The 20414-nt window shown below is 37.8% G+C and overlaps 1 protein-coding gene across 1 annotated transcript in view; it reads right to left on the reverse strand.

Annotated features, from left to right (window-relative positions):
- The window catches only part of ADK (adenosine kinase), a 278606-nt gene that overhangs the window by 37076 nt on the left and 221116 nt on the right, over window positions 1–20414 (reverse strand). The window contains exons 8-9 of the mRNA XM_084290056.1: window positions 10788–10823; window positions 3953–4067 (exon numbers count right to left, since the gene is read on the reverse strand). Of these exons, the coding sequence (XP_084146182.1) occupies window positions 3953–4067; window positions 10788–10823 (151 nt within the window). The remainder of the gene's footprint in view (window positions 1–3952; window positions 4068–10787; window positions 10824–20414) is intronic.

The following is a 20414-nucleotide window of genomic DNA, read 5'->3' on the forward strand; positions in this document are numbered from 1 at the left end:
TCAGGTTACTTTTTTTCAGGAGTTTTGTCAAAATTCAATCATTATGGGGACAGATTTCTGAAAAAAAAAAAAAATTGTCAGTGGTAATTCTTAGGCTCACTAAGAAACTCCAATGCCTTCAAGTTCTACAGTAAAAAGATAAAATTTGACATCAGAGGAAAATGCACCCAAATGACACGAATAGAAGAACTTCAGACAATGATAACATGCTCCATGGAGTCTTATTAGAAGCTGACAGTTAATTTAGTCAACATTTCATCTGCAATAGCTCCCGTGTGCCAATCCTAAACACTCCTTTCCTTCCCTATAAAACATACTGATCACACTCAGCTTGAATTTGAGCTTGCCTTTTTCTTGCAATTATTCCTACTGACAGAGAACAGGAAGGAAGGGGAGAGGAAAGGAGCCTTGGGGCTGGAGTACTGTGATGGAGGAGATATGAACAGACAGTAGGAAGACCCATGATAGAGAGAGAAATTTTTCCTCTAAAAACACAAATAGTTCAGACAGATTAGGAATTTGGACTGACAAATGGGAATGGCTTAGACTGGAATGGCTGATGCAGTTCTTGCCATTTTCATAATCTGCTCCAGCTGCATGGACCTCTAAGTTGCTTGTCAATCAGTGCCTGAGTGGCCACAGTTCACAGTCTCTTTGAGGTGAGCCACCACTAGTTTTGGTGGGCATTAAAACAATGTTGGGTTAAACTGCAGCAATTCACAAACTGATTAAACATCCTTGCCGTAGAGCTGGGACAGATCACTGGAGAAAGTAGACTTTTTAGCTGTCTCAGTCTATCAGAGATATATTCTTTGAACTATTTGGTCACTCCTTCTTTTCTTTTGGTAAAAATCTGCACCTTCCTGTCCTATGCTCTACTCCTCAAATACCTGTTGATATTTCTGTTCTCTGGGATGTTCAAGAATCAACAACTGTCTCCACAGTCAGTCCTCTGTACATGTAGTGAGCAGCTGTATTTGGTCTTCTTTGTCCCACCAAAAATAAAACAAAATTCTACATCTCATTTACCAACACATATAATTCTGTGTCCTTTCCCGAATGAACAAGTAACCTGGAACAATCCCTTTTATGCACCTCATTTTCTCTCCTTCCAGCCAGAGCTGAACCAAAGTGTATCCCCTCCTTATTTCCGTTCCCTGATCTACCATTCGGCCTACACGTAGCCCACCAAAGAGGAACACTCCTCTTGCAACAAAGACACTCTCAACTTAGCCTCATGGCTGCCTTGTCTAGGACAGTAAGCAGAGGGTTTATTTTGACTGAGGAAACAGACCTCTGTTTAAGGAAGCTCTTACAGCCACAGTGTTGTCTTTCTCATTGTACCCATGCATAGGCAGGGCTGGGCAAGAACAGGGAGGTGGATGCCCATGTGTCTCTCTGTAGGGAGCAGTCCAGTCCAAGGCATTCACTTTTACTCCCAATGCTCAGTTGCTGTCAGACAGCAGAGTGCTTTCCATGGGGAAAATAAAGAAGGAGAAGAGAAGGTACAAAACCCACAAAGGTCCAAATTCACCTTGGCATCTTTCACTCTCACACTTGTAAGCTCCAGCTCCATCCTGCACTCCTTCAGAGGACATAAACTGAGAACACTGGAATATGTGATCTGCCAACAGCTGATGAAGGATGGTTAATGGCAGCAGTGGAAGGGAAGAACGAAACAGCAGAGTCTTTTGTCTGGATACTGATCCTCTCTGGTTGAGTCAAGTCAATAGTGACAGAAGCATCTTTCAGCTAATAAACATCCTAGAGCCATGTTCTTATTATCACTATTGACTTGGGTGGAAGGTCCAAATCCATAGCTGAAATCCATGACTTTGCAAGTACTGAAGTACTTGAAGTTCTAGGCACGAACTCTCTGACAATACATTGTTTCCTCGGAAAGGCAGGATAAACAACTATACAGACTGCTTTTTTCTAAAACCTACTCTTCTTCTGTACATTACAAAGAGGGAATGAGTTCTATGCAGGTAACTACTCCTAAATACAGCAATTCTTCCAAAAATCATTTAGAAACATTTTGCACTTTCCACTGCAGGTTTCAAAGTACAACTAGACCTAATTAGTGTTGAAATAAGTGTGTTAACAGTACTCTATGCCTTTCTATCATATCATCATATACTAAATTAAGGGACACATTTTCCTCCTTTCATTATTATTTTAATGTGAAGAGGTGGGAAAAAGATGATCCACACCAAAGGAAGGAAAAAGGGGGAAAACAATAACAAATTGGTATCTCTTTTGAGAATTGCCCCACAGGCCAAACATTTTTATGTTCTTAATCATTATTAAATGACTTAACATGACACACAGAGCCAGGCGAATGATTGCATCCTGACATGAGAACGAATTACAAATGAAATGAAAGATCAAGCTGTATTAGAGGACTGCCTCTGGGAAATGAAAATCTTTAATTCTCTTTTATTATTGACATTTATTTGGCTGCCATGAATAACAACATAGCAAAGAGATTCAGCTACGCTTGTGCACTGAATAGCTTATCCCACGGCTCAAAACTGCCTTAACATTTATCATGTTTGCTTTTGTAGCTGACACCATTGCATACACTCTCTATCCATCTTGCATTTATCATGCATATAAAGTGCATTCTCTAATTTAAGTTCATTTCATAGCGAACAAACAGCTAAGATTAGCAAGTGTCAGTCCTCAAATAAGCTCCCAGTTGTAAAAATATCAAAGAAGGGATTAATGGATTTGTTAACAACTCCAGTTTGAAGAATAAAATAAGTACACAGTGAAAATTAAATAAGAGCACAGGAGGGTTACACATAAGATTTAGGTTTACTACCATTATTACTAGCTCATGTATAAAAACATTTTTACACTGCTATTTCTCAGCCAACTGTACAATACTCCAGTGGAGTGCCTCCATATGGGCCATTCACATAATGCAGTAACTTTCTGGAAGCAGCACTTTCATCATTATTCAGTGAGATACACATACACAACTCTCAGTGACTGCTATTTCCTTTAAATCAGTCTGTAGCTAACAAAATACAGGAAGGAGCAAACTATTGGAGAAATCATTCAAACTGCTGCTAAGAATGATCTATATAGCAGTGACATACCTACTTAGTGCCTAGCCCTGCAGCCACAGGCTGAAGCAAATTCTGATTTTGAGGCAAATATCATATGAGTAAGCACTGGTCCCTCAGGTGCAAAGCTTCCTCGACTTCACTTGATTTCCAAAGGAGGAATTCAGCCCTGACTAATAACTTACCTTGTGCAGGAATGAGTGACTAAAATGGCTTGCCACAGCACATGTTTTTAATAGCTTTATTTAGTCTAGAAGCATAGGTGGACAAAATTAAAGAGACTGTCAAAAGGTAGGCAGTCATGTTTATAATGCTTAAATCTGTGTGTCGTACATCATCAATTTAGACAGCACAAACTACTTGTATCCCTGCTAGAACACCTTTTTTCCCACGTATTCCTTTGAGAATAGAAGAGCAGACGGCTGAGAAAAGCTTGAAGTGAGACTTTCTGCTCAAAGCAAGAAAGACTGGAAATTCACTTAGTACTGGATTTCACTTCCTCCTTTTCACAAATGTTTAAATATACTATACTGTTGCACAGCTGTTCTCAGCAGGCATAGTGTGTTCTTGTTTGCAGCAAAGATGGCTACACAGATAAAATCTCAAGTCATAAAATCTGAGCAAAACCAACTGGATCAATATTTTAGATCTATGTTATAAAAAAGAACTTCAGATGTTCAGAACTAAATTCTCAGGCATTCCTATGAAATACTAACTTCTTGAATTCAGAATCTTAAAACAATTAAAAACATAACAGAGATGAGAAACATTAACATCAAAAGGCAAATGCTATGCCTACCATTTAACAGTTTTTAAAACCAGAACTTGCAATTGCTTAACTAGAATATTTACTGAGAAAAAAGATTTGAAAAATATACCTGTAGCCAGTACAGTGTCATCTTTCCCCTGGGTAAAGACTACAATTCGTTGCCTTTTAGTGTTCACCTTTGGCAGGGCTTGTGTCTTCTTGGCTATCTCTTTAATGTCTTCAGTCTATTAATAAAGAGAGAAAATTCTTGTAACCAGCATATTAGAGCAGTGAAAGATTAGAACTGTATTAGCAGATCAAAAATTTATTTTCTTATGGCTAGGTATAAAACAGACTTTATTGTCCGTAGAGAAAGATTTTTAAAAGGAGAAATACTTCATTCTCCTAAGGGTTTATGTAGTACTATGAGACCAGTGTTTTTAATCTTGGTAATGATAGTTCAGCTATTCCAATTGCTGCAAAACTGCAAAGCTAACAAAGGAATTACAGAGCATTTCCTAATGAGCAATTAGTGGGTTTCTTTGCTGCTGACTGGATTCTAACCTTACCTATCATAAAATTAAAAATAAAATAGGTAAGAGAATACTTTGGATAAACTCTGAGCCTGATTTTCATCCAATTTAGCCAGGTTTTATAGTAGCATAATCCCTCTGATTTCAGCAGGATTGCTAACATTGTTTCTTGAATTTCCCTGCAACAACCAATCTCAACAAGTAAACCCAGGGCACCCTGCAGCACCTTCAAAGGTGTGGAGCCCAGGTGAATATGCGTTGTGCTCAGTAGCTCTCTGTTTGCACCACTGAGATGTAGGGAAGGAAAGGGTGGAAGCTGTATTCAGTGGGGCACAAAACATTCCCAATTTGCTGAAGTGAGGATAAGCTGCAAAAAGTTCAAGAATCTTTGCTTTAAAGGGACTTTGTCTGTACACCACAGTGCATGCAACTAGGAACAGAGAACTTGGCATACTGAACCAAACCACAAATCCATCCAATGTCTTCGACAGCAACAAGTTTGAAATGTTTTATTTGATGCAAGAAACCCAGTAACAGCACAACTTGTCATTAGAACATTATCCTTCCTATTCTCATATTTTAGTTGCCCTATGATTTGAAACACAAGGATTTCAACTTCTAATTTATTTAGTTTTCAATCTCATCTAAATATAGGTATTCCTGTTATTTGTATAAGCATCACATCCTTTTATAATGCTCTGTGGTAAGCTTTTGTTCTCAAATTTATCTGGAGTCAGTAAGTTCCATATAAATTAAATTTGTTATATGTAAACCTATTTCTTGCCATCACATATAATTTTTTCTTTTATTTTTTAAGCAGTAGGAAAAGTTAGAAAGACTACATTTATTCTCTATATTACTTACTGGGCCATGTTTTATTCATATCTGTGTTAAATAACACCATAATATTTTTTTTTTTTTTTTAGTTTGCTCTTATGTAGAAACTACTATGCTGAGAGACAGCAGATTTGGTGAGGGCCTAGTGTTCAGTACAGACTGAAACCACAACAGTATCTTCTGCATTTTTTAGTGTCCTGTTCATTACGAATACCAACTCAATTTTTTTTAACACAACTACATAATGAATAGAGTTTATTTATAAAGCTGTCCAGAGTGGTTTCAAGTCATCTACCGGAGTTGTTTCAATTAATTTATATTAATAAATTTTTATCTTCCAAAATCAGCATATAGTGTTATTTTTTAAGCCAGGTACAGAATGTGAAGTTTTGACTGCAGCTGCTGATTTTAGCAAGAGGTTGCTTCTTTTTCAGCAGCAGCTTAGATAGACAAGACCTATAAACCTGCATACATTCAGTCCTGTTTACTTGTTGCTTTTTAGCAATCTTGTTGATCAAATCACTGACAGCACTCCGCTTTTATTAGGTACAGAGAATATGCCTGAGCTGTATATTTATCAATATCCCTCTAAATGAAAATTCTTTAGTTCTTTTGCCATAGTTCTAGCCTCCCTTTAATTTCTCCTCCAGATCTCTGGTTGTCAGTGAACCCATTGATTAAGATACATTTACCAAACACTAAAATATTTTCCCCTTACCTATTGGTCTCTAACTACCTCTTTTTAAAATTGTCTCAAACTTTTAATCTCCATATACAGTTACTACACTCTCATTTGTGTTATTTCTTATTTCCTCCTGCTTAGACTCTTAATATGAGCTTTCAAGGGGAAACTTCTTCTGTTAGATAAGTGAGGGAAGAACTTTGAATCCCTCTGAGTAAGGGCATCTTACCCCTAATTCTCAAAAGGCAAGGAATTCCGTAAAGATGCCAGTGAGAAAAATGCAGTCGCTGCTCTTTTGTTTTCAAATGTCTTTTTAAGTGGAGATCTATGTGTAGAAGGTATCAGGTAGTGGCATAGGCTGTTGAGCAGGGCATGAATGGAGAATTGCGGCCCTCCAAGCTGGCAATGGGTAGGCTTCAGACACCTAAGTTCTGAACTACTTCAGGCCTTGACAATTAAGATATCCTTGAAGTAAAAATACAATAAAGTGTCACAAATGCCAAGAAAAATGGGAAAGAAGCATTTATTTTTTCCTAAGGAGGAAGCAACTACTAATGACACTATTAAGTACATTTACAGTGGAGCAAAGCAGGCAAAGAAACCAAAGAGCTGAAAGATATTTGTGTAGTTTATTTACATGCACTTTAAATTTTAAAAGGAAAACAAGGACGTTATAATGGGAGAAAATAACATGATCAAGAGATGATTTCTTCAGTTTAAAGAAGAACAAAGAGAAACTTATATGAGGGAATGAAGGTCCTAAGGAAAAATACTAGTGAAGAACGATGGTAAAGGATGAAATAGGGTAGATGGTAAAAGAAAGTAAAAAGCATGTATATTTTCAAGAAGAATTAAATATATAATAAGTGTGCAACAGCAGAAGAAAGGTAATTAGTGGAAAGTATTTTTTTTTTAAAGTAGAAACTTCAGAATAAACTGGTTTGAGGAGTTGTGTCTGATTGTGAGGACTTTGAGTATCATCTGTGAGAATTAGCTTGGCCACTTTCAGCCAAAATCACTTTTCAAACTGAAAATTTTCAAAGAAAGACAATAAGAAATAGATGATATAGTGGAAGAGTTGGAACCTCAATGTTGGGGAGGCTTTAACGTTTCCACTATACATCTCTGCCTTACCACTGTGTTGCATTTCGAAGGTACAACTGTGACGTTTTGTGGTATGTGAATATTTATAGTTTAGGACTGCCTAACTACTATGTCCTTCATTTCATTGTCAAGCAGCAGTATGAAACATTGTCATTGCCTTTTTCTATATGGTATATACATAATATCATCAAATAGCTTTAATGAGTAATGTTTATTTTGCATTGACTCATACTTGTGCACTTACTGAGACTCTGCTATGCACCCTGTATCTACAGACAAGGCTGAACAGTAGGACTGTACTGGCTCATGGACCTAAAGCCTCTATAACATGTCCCAGCTTCACGGAATACTCATACTTGCCTAATTGTATGCTTGAATCTGATTAACAAAGCTGACATGCAAATCTCACACAACCATGATCTGCCTATTGGTGCTGACCTGAGAAACCTTGCCTGTGGTGTTCTTTCCAGCAAGTAAGTGGGCTATACGCATGGAATAAAGTACTTCTGATATTCCAGGCTCAGGCAGAGGTATGTGAAAAACACCACACGGCTAAAACTGCTAGTTAGGCACTTGTGAGCTCTGTCTCGGAACAGACATACAAAAACCGGGACCACCACAGCCCTGAACTAAATAAGCTTGAATCCATTGGAAACAGTGGAAATCATTGCCTTTAAGACTTCAATTTGACCCAAGATCCCAAACTCTCTCATTTGGTTCCCTAACCAGTAATATATACTTACAGATGAGAGCTCCATCTCCAACACGAAAAATTATTTTGCATGGCAGCTGGTACCAACCCCTTATATACATTCTGCTCCATTCATTTAATTTTCAGTTTGGGTTTACAGAAAGAACTGAACCCTAAGTTTTATGTTAAAGTAGGACTATGTTTTCTTAATTCCTACATATAATGAACAGCAAGTTACCATTTTATAAAAACAAAACCTCACAATCCCTTATCCTGGCAACTCTTTTACTTGAAACGTAGTTAAAATATACTGACAACCATTCTACTACTTCATGGGGAACCAAGTCAAGAGCTGGGATAAAAATGGTGACTATTATAATGCATTACTGAGATGACTGCAATATGCAATTAGGATGAAGCACTATCTTCACAGACAGTGAATTTACTATTTATTTAATATTTTTTAAATGTCTTGGAACACAAACTTCACAAAAAAGACACCACTGATGCACTCCAGGAAGAGACTGCATCAGAAGTAATGTTCTGCATTTGATTATTACACATAAGCGCTGGTCAGGAGATAAAGTGAAGGAAATAACAGTCTTCAAATATGGTGATTGATTTTATAAATACACCTCGGATTTCAGCAAACTACAATGGAAGACTAGCTCTTAGTAAGGTGACACAGAAAAATAAAAATTCCTTTGAACAATGTTTCTCATACAATAAAAAAAAAATGATGTGTGTCAGGGAAGTTTTTTCCCCTCCCAATTACAAGATTTTATTTCTTCAAAAAAGTGCTTTTTTTTTGTTTCCTGAAGTTGGTTTGTGCTTTTTTTTTTAAATTGTTTCTGATATACTTAACTCAATCCATATTTATATGATACATAGACCACACAAATTGTTGAAGTGTAAGACAGAAATGGAGATGATATTTTTTAAAAAAAGCTAGTCACAATTGACTTTCCACGCTACAAGACTTCCGATAAATTATTTTTGCTGTTGTTAAAAAATAAAATTCTTTCCAGGTTGCAATTCAAATTCAGGTAACAGCAACTTTTCAATACTTTTATGGTAAATATTCTCTTGATTTTTGCTCTGGCCACTCTAGTCCTTTACCTGTTTATGCTTTCTCAATATAGAATCATAGAATAATAGAATCATAGAATGGTTTGGGTTGGAAGGGACCTTAAACATCATATAATTCCAACCCATACAAATTGCAGAATCAATTTTAAAAGATTTTGAGAACTGCTGGAATTTTTTTTTTTTTATATGAAAAGCTAGTTGAAGATATTTAAGTTTTTCCTAAGATACTTTCTCAGTAATGTGGATTTTTTTTTCCTTTACAGCACAATGGGAAAACAAGACTGTGGACACTTATCAAATTTTACACTTCTCTGTCAGGAAACTTGACGTGTGAGTTGTTGCCAAGCAAGGGGGTAATAAGAGATAAGATCATAATCATTGTGCACTTTACTGATATGCTGTAATCAAATGTGGCAGATTTAGGATGTTCAGAAGGAACCATGCTAGAATCTCTAAGCAAGCACTAATGGAAAGGTTAATACGATGGTAGTTAGCAGACACCAGCAAAAGCAGTTTGTCACTAGAGCTGAATTTAAACCAGGCACATTCAAAGTCTTTAGCTCAAGGGGGCAATAAAAATATAGAATGGGTAGGCTTAATACACTACTTCCTTTCTTTTTTATTGTCTAGCTACCAGAGGGTATCAATAATTTGTTATGCTTCATAATATATTTGGAGGCATCTGTGAAATTCATTCATTTGATAGAATAAATTGGAAGTGTATTTTTATGCTAACAATACAGATTATACAAATGAAAATTGACAGTGATAAAAAGTCTGGATTTCTACAAAGCAGCCGCATGAATTTAGAAAACATAAAATGAAATGGGACAGACCACAGTTTTAATATCTAAAACATTGATGGCATTGATGTACCTGCTGGTGTATGGCTCTAAAGAGATCTAAATTGTAGAACAAAAGCTGCCAGTCTTTCCTTTTTTTTTTTTTTTTTTTTTTTTTTGCATGCAACCATCCCCACACAAAAGTGGCATGTGCTTAAAGCGACGCGGTTCGAATTGCGCGGCTCTATTATTTATGCAAAATGGGTGTTGAGCAGTCAAACTCCTAGCTATTCTTCCACATTGCAAACAAATCAATTAAGGTGGGTCTTATTCCAGTGAAAAAACATGTAAAAGGATTTATGTGTGTTCAGTTCTGCAATTTAGATTTCAGTGAGATCGCTTACTATCTGTGAAATTAGTACAACTGTTGTCACATTAATTATAGTATTTAAAACCTGCCTATTTGAATCGAGCATTAGAGACCAATAGCTGATAGCTTTGCAGATTAAGTTATCTGAATGCAGCCAATGAGAGGAACTATAAAAAGGTCTAGGCACTTGAATAAATTCCTCAAGAAGATGAAATCAAAAGCTCTGAGAATCACTGTAAAATCAACAGTGTTTACTTGAAGAAAGTAGAGGATCAGGCATTTTCAGAGCACAGATGGAAAACACCAACTTGAATCTGTTTTGAAACAGAAATTCCACACCACCCCTTCGGAAAGAAGCTGTTTGGAGAAGCAGGGTTTACATTAATCAGTACCTAACAATTTTATATACAACCTTTCTAAAATTCATTTGCATAATGATAATCCGCATATGGCAGGGTTTAAGTTCTTTAAGCGGTGTTAGATTTCACTATTTAGTCTTGCCTCGCCACTGCCTTAGCAGCGAATCCTTATGGAGTGTAATGCAGCTAATGAGGTAGCTTTTTAACTGAACAAACTGACAGGTCCCATATCTGCAGAGGCAGCTTGAAACCGTGCCCAACCTCTCGGCTTCCCAAGAGGCTTTTCAAAATTCAATAAATAACATCTGTAGGCGATGTTGGGTGCAGACCTAGCAGAGTGCGTCATAACACTGAGCTGGCAGAACAAAGAAACCATGACGACTGCCAAGTTTCCATGGCAACCGCTGCGAGGCTTGGAGAGTATAATAGCACATCAATCATTGTCCAAAAGAACTTCATTATCAGCACGAAAAAAAACCTTTAGGATCTGTTTAGTGTGCAATTGTGGGTTAACTCACCTCAAAGCCTTGCTCTCTAGCAAAAGTGGCAGCTTCCTGCAATAATAAAAAAAAGAACAGTTAATTATAAAGTGCTAGATAATGAAGAAATAACACATTTTGAAACTCATTCAGCCAGTTTTCCTTTTACACGATTATCTCAATATCCCCATATACAGTTGTTCAATCCTGATAGTTGCACCAAAAGCTTCCCCCTCCTTCCCGCTAGCCCAACAACAGCACCATGTCAACACACTCCACAAGTTCAAATGAAGAAGGTACAATATAGGTTTTTTTTCTGGGTGAGGAAAGTTACTGCTGGATGTAGGACTTTAAGCAGGAAATCACTATTTCATAGCCAGGCAAATATCCTTCAGACATATTTTTAATTGAATTTGCATGATATCTCTATTTATGCACTTCATGGGATAGAGGTTTTTAAGCCATTTTTTAAAAAGCGTTTGTCGTCTACCGTGCATAAAAAAAAATAGGATCACGAAATGTGTTCAAACCCTTGTGGTGGAATCAGAGCATTTTAAAATACTCTGATGTCTTAATCACTGCTTTAGGCAATTTAACTATGTTCTTTTCCTCAAAGAACAGAGGAAACATCAGGGTATCAGAATGTCCTCATTTCTTATTTATATTAATTGGAGCAATTAAAATCTCTTTTGAAATAAAAGCAAGGAGACAGAAGACAACAGCAATGTTTTTCCCTTATTCACTTTCTACCTCAACATTGCCAATACTGTAGACAACGCTCAAAGTCTTCACATTTTAACTAGCAATCTTCCAGATTATCTTTGCCAAGTGATATTAATAGACGGATAAGGCTCGAGTCTGAATAGCGAGTCGATCCAACTAAACAAAAATAACTACTGCACCACGTCATTTAAGGCCAGCGTCCCTATGACAGCTTTAATACTGCAGAAAATACATACTCGTGGACCTATATGATCTGCCAATTTGGGGGCAATCTAAGAATTTGAAGTGGGTACAATTGATTATAACAACAGTAAGTTGAGGTTAATAAAATGTGATCAGCTGAAAAGCACAACTCCTCAGGCTGCTTCACTGCAAGAACATAAGGCTGACCGGGTTAGCCTTAGCTGATGTTGACAGAAAAACTGAATCATGGTCCTGACAATTGGGTGCGGGCAAGGTTAGCCACTTTGACAATTTACTTACAATTGAATTCCTTCTTGTACATCACACAGTCAATGACATTTGCTAGCCTGGCTGTCAAGACGGAGTGTAGGGTTCAAAGATATCATGCAGTGTTTTCCTAAACCAGCATGTGATTAACAAAGCCTATGCTCATATGAAAAAAAAGGAGCCTGCAAGCTTCCACTATAAAGTGATGCACATACAATGAACTGGAACACAATCAAGAAAGCCTCAAATGGGACCGGGACACAGGAAAAAAAGCAAAACAAAAATAAGAGAAATAAGGGAGTGCTAAGGGGGGCAGAGAATAGGAAAATAAACCAAGAATTATGTACTGCAGCCAGATTACTTCTTTAACCTCAGGTTTTTGGTCATGCGAGTGAAATCGGAAGTTGCACTGATCTGTCCTTAGGGGATTTCTTTAATGCCCCAAGGCAGCAGGACATTAACATCTGTGTTAAACTATTGTTTGGCCAGGAAACTGGACACCAGTACATTCTTACATCTGTGAAATAAAAAGCTATTCCAGTTAAGTAGTATTTCCTTATGTGGGAGACTTTGAGAGAATTCATCTTAATTTTCTGTACTGGGGCACCCATGCATAGCACATGTGGTTTGAAAGACCTGGCCCTTCCACAGAAAAGTTAAACGATTGCACATTTGCTAAAAAGTATCTTATCTTTGGATTTTCCTGCTAGCGCTCCATCTTTTACCCCGGTCTGCTGCCCAGCTCCATGAATAATACCGGCTAGCATACAACCATAGATTTTCCTGCAGTTGACCTCTAATCTAAGGGTGTCTAAATGTGCCACAGAACACCAGCAATCTTAATTTTCTGCTCTTCTATCAACCAAACCTCACGAACAGCTTCTTTCAATAAGGACTGAGCCTACAGTTCCCGGAGAATCAGCATCTCCCTGAATGACACCCCTTCCAGAATTAAGGCCCTTCCAGCAAAACGGAGAGAAAAGCTCACAACACAGCTTTGGAGACGCCAGTTTGGTGTTTGCAAAATGGTGAGAAATGTTCAGCAGGCCCTGAATGCTGGGGCCAGTTCAAAGTAAATTAACCAGATAAAAGCAATGAGAAGCTTTTAGTATCTATTCACAATAACAGTGAGAACAGGAAACAAGCGGACCCCATCTGTGCAGCCCTAGGGCACCTCATACTGAGCTCCACGTATCTAATAAAGTAGTCAGGTTAAAATCGAAGTGGCTGTAACATGTGGAGACTGCTGGGGTTACAGCGGCCAGCCGGGGCGTTCCCTAATGCAGGTGATAATCAGTATGATAATCACTGTATTTACAGGCTTTCCATTTTATATCTGACATTGGAAATCACGAAGAAGGAGGGATTAAGGAAATAAACAACCTACACAGAAGCTTTACCGCTCCCTGGAGAATGCAGCATTTTCATTCATGCATGACATGCGACAACAGCAAAGCAACACAGCGACAGAACAGAATTTTCTTAGGAGGCTTCATTTCACATCAGGAGTTCTTTCAGTTTTGATAAACTTTAGACATTATTCAGTCATTATTCCAACTCAGCATTTTCAGAGCTATTTTCCAATACTGTCTGCATCACATCTCAGTTCATAACACCCTCTCCCCCACCTTTCTTCTTGTTTATACTAAATATGTTTAAAACACTCACACTCCTTTTTTATACACTCTTTTTACTAACCACAAGAGCACATTTATTGCCATACCACCTAAAGTAGAAATGGGATTTGTTAGCAGTTATGAAACGTTCTTTGGCTCATGCAGGTTGGAAAAACAAATCGAAACAAAACACACCTAAAACATACAGCTCTGCTGAAGCAAACAGCATACAGTGCTCCTTAATGGGAGCAACACAGTGTCACCAAAGGTAACACACCCCCTCCCTTTGCACAATAGTGAGCAGTTTGCACAGGAAAGCGAGATAAATTAGAGATAACAATAAAAAAGACAACTTCCGTTAGTACTAGTCTTGTTGTTACATTTGATCTCTCCTGATAGCTGAAAACTATTCCCATTCTTGCACGTATTTTATTGCTGCTGGAGTCCCCAACGTTTAGGAAATGGAGCTGTCTATAATCTACACCATGGCCAATTGTAACGGGGCTCGTTAAAATTCAGAGCGCTTTAATCATCAGCAAGACAAACTCTTTGTTTGTAAGTAAACCAAAACATATCCTCTGAACACAAAAGTCATTAGCATCTGCACTCCTGTGAGTATTTGTTAACACCCTGTGTTGGAAACATTTTATGATTGTAGAGTTAAGATGGCTCAACTTCAATAATCATGTGGTCGGTTTGCCGTATCACACAGAAGGCACGCTACATATTAAATATTCTCAGCACATCCAAATTTTTTTGTTGGTACCAATGTTTTATGATAATTTGATCAAATTATAGCCAAAATGGTAACAACATGCATGTTGGGTTAAATTTAATTCATGTAGGCCAAAATAAAACTCATGCAGTCGCACTGAACAGCATTTAAAACCATGTATTGCTGAAATTAGCTGACAAAGACTGTTCAAAAGCAGCACCAATAGTATTATCTACAATATGCATTTTAACCTTTACACAGAGAAAAGGAGCACTGTAAACTAAATTTGCATTTCATTGCTGAAATCAACATTATCTCATAAAGAAATGATAAAACAGCAGGGCAGCAATGATACCCTTGCACACTGAATGCATTCCCATAATTACACGAGAACACAAATGCAGGAGACTCCGACGCTAATCCCACCCCCATCCTTGGTAGCGGCAGCATCTCAGAGGATAACCTACACCTCACACACGTTACAGCACTGCCCTGTGCAGCTCCCTCACATTCTCATTAATTTCTCTTGACCACTACCCCTGAAAAAAAGGGAAGAAAATAAAATGAAAAAAAGCAAGCGGGGAGTGGGGGATTACTGGCAGGTTTTGAGGGAGCTCCTACTGCAGCAGCTGTAAACTTCCTGACTGACCCGAGATAAACTCAAAAAACAAGCTCTGCTCACGTTTTCAGGAATACCACCCCCTTCCTCTGCACAAATCTGTGACTCAGTGGATTCACCCTGTCCCACGAATCAACATAATCTTAAACAACCACACACTCATACAACATGCATAACCGCAGAGGCAGATCCTTGCACTAAATCAGAGGCATCTAGAGTTTAAAAAGAAAAAACAAACCAAACCAAAACAAAACAAAACTTCGGTGGATTTGCTCAATAAAAAACAGCAAATGGCTATTAGGACCATTCGGTGGGTGTTTGCATTTGGTCGAATGACTCCTGCTGGTGTCAGCCATGTTTTACTGTAACTTGAATAGTATCTCTACCACTACACCTTACAAGACACTTTTTACTGGTGAAATCTCCTAAAAATCTATTTAAAACATTTTCTTCTTCAGCTTCAGGGTATTGTATGACTCTCTTCTGAGAAGTATCAATTGTTGTTAGTTTTCTCCCATTTACATTGCTTCCTTGGACGCATTAGAGGCTATGTGCATTTTGCTCAAATAATGCCCTTTTTCTTCAGTATAATCATTTAGTGCTATCAATCACCCTGATGAGTTCACCTCTGATCCTGCTATAACTTTGTGTTCTTTATACTGTCTCTTGCTTTTCCACAGCTTGCCTTGCTTGCTGCAACAAAATGTTGAACAAATCTTATCATTAAAACCCTGTTATCTAAACGAAATGCTTAACAAAAAAGTAAAATAAACAAATGGAGCTACGGGGAAGACTTTGATGCAGGTGATGTTTCTGATATCTACAACCTCATTCTGTGTAAGACTGACTCATAATAGAGACAAGTACTAAGGACTTTTGTTTCTGAAATAGATGTTTTGATTCATGATTTCCTAATGGAAAGCAAAGCTTTCTAAAATAATAATAATAAAAAGTAAAAAAACAAAAACATTTCTGTATTAGTTGCCTCATCACAATACAGACACAAAAGTCTTCTGTTTCATTATAACACATGCACTTTTACCTCAGCTTTCCTTAGGTGGGCACTCATCCTTCCTACTTCCCTGTCTACTGTCATCTTTACTCTGTCATCTCTGTCTCTAGAAAAGAGCTTATAAAATTTTCTGCTTTCAGAGCTGTACCCTTTGTTTTACATAGTCCATAGGTATTGAAAACCTCTGATTTCAGCAGTATGTTATGCCCAGTAATTCTGAATACAGGTCCTTAAAAGACATCTTTTGGTAAAAGCTCCCTCTTTTTTTTTGTCAGAGGATAAGTCATTCATCAGCCATACAGTTGTAAAGAACACTACCATCAAGATCACTATGAGCTTCTGCTTTTGGTCTTTCTTTCATGAAACACCCATCACAGTGCAGGAGCTAAACTGGTTTTTAAGGATGGGGAAGAGTGAGCTGTGCCATGCCACATTTTCCACCCCTCCAGCTCCAGGCCAGTTTACACTAAACATGACCCTGGAAATGGCATTTGTCTTAATGCACAGATGGGACAATGGATTTTTTGTCGCTGCCTTTGGATCATAACAAAGAAGTCATACATTCACTCCCTAGCTTCATGGCACCACTCTCCTGTGCACGCTACACAAAGCCAAACTTACTTACACTTCGTTTTATTGCCCATCCTATTTTTAAGTGAGAAAACATTAGATGCATATATATATATACATACACATAGACATAACAGATCCATGGTTCTTAACACGCAAAAACAGCACGCAAAAACCATTCATCAGCAGCATGCAAAAACTATAATTACTTTCATGGTAAGCAAATAGAGGTGATGTCAAAGCTGTGGTAATGATAACCTTGATGTACCTAAGCAATCAGAGGTAAATACTGTTGAAGACTATCTGATGATCAGTTGAAAACATGACTTGAACGAATGGCCACTACCATTCTCTTAATTGAATATTAATGGATAGAAAATCCATAGGCTGTAGTTCTAGCTGGATCTCTAACCTTTAGTGCCAATGGTACATTTACTGTGGTTAGGGACAAGATGCAGACATTCCTCTTCAATTCAGTGCTAAATACTCATCAATTGTTACTCCAAACACCGTAGGTTGACCTATCCAGCCTTGTGTGTCACTGTAGTCTGATTTAGACAGGCATTACTTTTAGGTCAACTGTTACTACATTTCACTGTGCAAAAGCAGTACAAGCTTGTATGCCTTTATTAAAAAATAGCCATTTACAAAGGCATTCAGGGCTCAGGAGGTGAATGGAATTTTATCCTTCTCCCTGCCCCCCAACAGAGACAGTTGCTTTAATATGGGTCGTATGAGAGGTTGAGAGAGAAACAGAAATCTTACGAACTACCCAGCATATTTTCTGAAACAAACACATATCTGCTGAAATTTTGTTCCAGCTGATCAAGTTCGAGCTGTACTTGAGGATGTGTTACAGGGATACAGTGCTTCAGTATTATTTTCCTTTGACAAACACAGAAAACTAATCTTGATTTGGTCAGTGGTGTACACCTGTTCACATTTCAGAGAAGATCAATAAAAGCCAGTCACAGAATGGACAGACCCTGCAGACAGCTTGGGAACCGACACTGAGAATCAGCAGTATCTGAGCAAGTATCTCCCCCTCACTGGCTATTACTGAAGAAAGCACAGCTGGTATCAATTGGATGGGCAGATTATCATAAAGGAACACCAAGGTGTTTTTTTTCTTCCCCTCTTTGCTTTTCCTATGAGTAGTCCCAGACCTGAAAATTGCTTTTGTTCATAAAGGATAACAAGAGTTCCTATCATATCCTAAAACATTTTGTTCAGTTTGCTCCAGTAGTACGAAAGATACTGGTAAATATATTTCCAACACCTTCACTCAGTAGGTGAAAATATAAAATAATAATATCAAAGTGAATATTCAGAACAAGTAGAAATAACATATGGGATTAGACTTGTAATGTTCAGAGGGGGTTCTGGCATTCAACCAGAGGGTTTAGTCTGAAAAAGCCTACCGTGTAAAGAATGAAGAAAAATGTATTTCCTGTCCTGCTCGGGTTCATGCTGGAGCATCTGCATTACGTACAATTTGTTAATATTCAGTTATTTATTCTGCTACTTAGGTTATTACCAGAACTATAGCTCCTGCTAGAATCTTCTATGGAAAAAATCACCCTGAGTCAGAGCGTAATGCCATTACAAGGTCTGCCACAGCTGCAGCAGTGATATGCCTCTGAGCCATTTTGAAATTTTACGATGGATAAAAAGCTATTACTTATATCTCTGCTATACATCCTTACCTAAAGAACTGAACTAGCTATGACTCTGTACATATCTCTCTCCTCACAGATTAGAAGCAGCAAATTAGTGAACTATACTTCCTTACAACATCTCTTTATACAAATGTGTCTATCTTTATCTTAAAAATAGATGCATCATGATCAGAAAACTGGGAGAAGAAAAGACTCCTTTAATCATCACTGAATCAGGAGAACATAAAAATGAACACAAACATTAAAATTAATTTAATAGCTAGAGGATAAGAGTTTTATACACATATAAAAATAAAAGATGCGTGGGGTCTTTTGAAGCCTTTAATGCTGTGCATTGTAAGCTCTTAGTACTAACCTTCTGGCTGAAGGATGACAAACAGAAATAAAAGATTGCATCATTTCCAACAAGGCCTCCTATGATTGCAACCACTCAGACTAGCCTGAAATCACTGACAAGATATTCTCATCTAGCAATTTCAGATGAAGAGAATAATCAGATACTGTGCTAAAAGTGCTGGGATACAGCAGGACTTTATTCCAGCTAGAAGGTTAACACATTTTTAGCAGTAGAACTGAGTTGTTCTATATACTTTGTTTTGCATGATGTCATGCACAGCCATTTAGAATTATAACTAAGGATATGGCACTGGGAACCCTATAAAGAGCAATCATCACATAACTCTCTTCATGTGCTAGGCTTGCACTGCTTGTTAACCTTACCAAGAGAACAAAATTGCTCACTGCATCCTCCAGCAATAACACTAACTTTTCAACCGATACGAATATTATGCATTTTAACCTTCCAATTAAGTTTGAATCCAGTTGTCTTGAAATTTCTTATTAGACTTTGTTGTGTTATTTCATGCTAATTTGATGGTACATTTATCTGTGTATCATATACAGATACAGACATTCAAGTTTTCTCCTTTATTTCCCATTTTACCTACTGCAGTTCCTTCATGGCAGGAAAAGCCTATTCTCAGTCTGTATTGGTGGCTCTCTCAAAACACTTTCATTGTACAGAACAGCAAAATTTCAATCTCACCGTAGTTAGGTGACTGTGGTCCTGACTGAAGAATATCCTCTGATTCCAGATATGCATGAGGCACTTATAGTCATCTTGGACAGGTTGCTAATTTATTGCAGAAATTTTTTAAAATCTGTGAAAGTTACCATTAGAATTTCCCTGCTTCTGACATAATTGTGAGGACAAGTGTCTTTTTGGTATGTTTGCTCCATTTCTAAAAGAAGCCAACCTGAACCTGAAATGGTCTCACACAGAGCAGAGGATGAAAGAAAGCGTAAGTAAGGCAATTAGAGGGATCACAAATTCCACCACGTTTTAAAGAGTTAATAGAGAATCACAGAATCATGGAAGGGGCCTTGGAAGCTCATCTAGTCCAACCCTCTTCTCATGCAAGGTCAGCTAGAGCAGGTTGGCCAGGACTTGGGTTTTGAGTATCTCTGAGCATGCAGATTCTGCAGGCTCTCTTGAGAACCCTGTTCTGGCACTTGACCACCTTCACAAGTTTTCTCATTACGCTTAAGTGCAATTTCCTCTCTTTCAATTTGTGCCCACCACCTCTCGTTATGTCACTGGGCACCACTGTGTACAGCCTGGCTCCATCTTCATTACCACCTCTCATTTGGTATTTATATGTGTTGATAAGACCCCTTTGAGCCTCTTCTTGAGGCTCTCAGCTTCTCCTCACCCAGTTGGTCTCCAGCCTGTCCATTTGTTGAACTTCAAGAGATCGCTGTCAGCCTATTTCTCCAGTTGTCCAAAACTTGGCATTCAAAACTTGACATTATATTTTGCTTTAAAATAGTAGCTCCTGACTCCAGGCTTGGGATAAAGTCCATGCTGGGCCAGGCAGACAGGGAAAGACTTTGTCAAAGACTTTACTGATGTATGAAGAAAAGTCATGTGATTGTTAGGATAGAAAAGACACAAGTAGAGATATCAAGCAACTATGATCACACAGCAAGGAAGGATAGTCAGAAACTACAAATGAACCACAACAAGTTGCTCCAATAAATAAGAAGCAACTCTCAGAGACTATGAAAAACTCTCAAGCCAGCAGCTGTTGGCCAAAGGGCTACTGGAATCAACATAGCAAACCAAAATCAAAGAAAATGTGGAAGTTTGTTTATGTTTTGACCACTGAACTTCACCTAAATATTTATTTCATGTGGGTTATAAATTTGGCTTGATTTGGGCAGCAGACATGCAAATGATCTATAAGCAATTTATTCATGCACTCAAATCACTTATTTAATTA

Source organism: Netta rufina, assembly GCF_964035555.1.
Source record: "Netta rufina genome assembly, chromosome: 7".
Classification (NCBI taxonomy): Eukaryota; Metazoa; Chordata; class Aves; order Anseriformes; family Anatidae; genus Netta; species Netta rufina.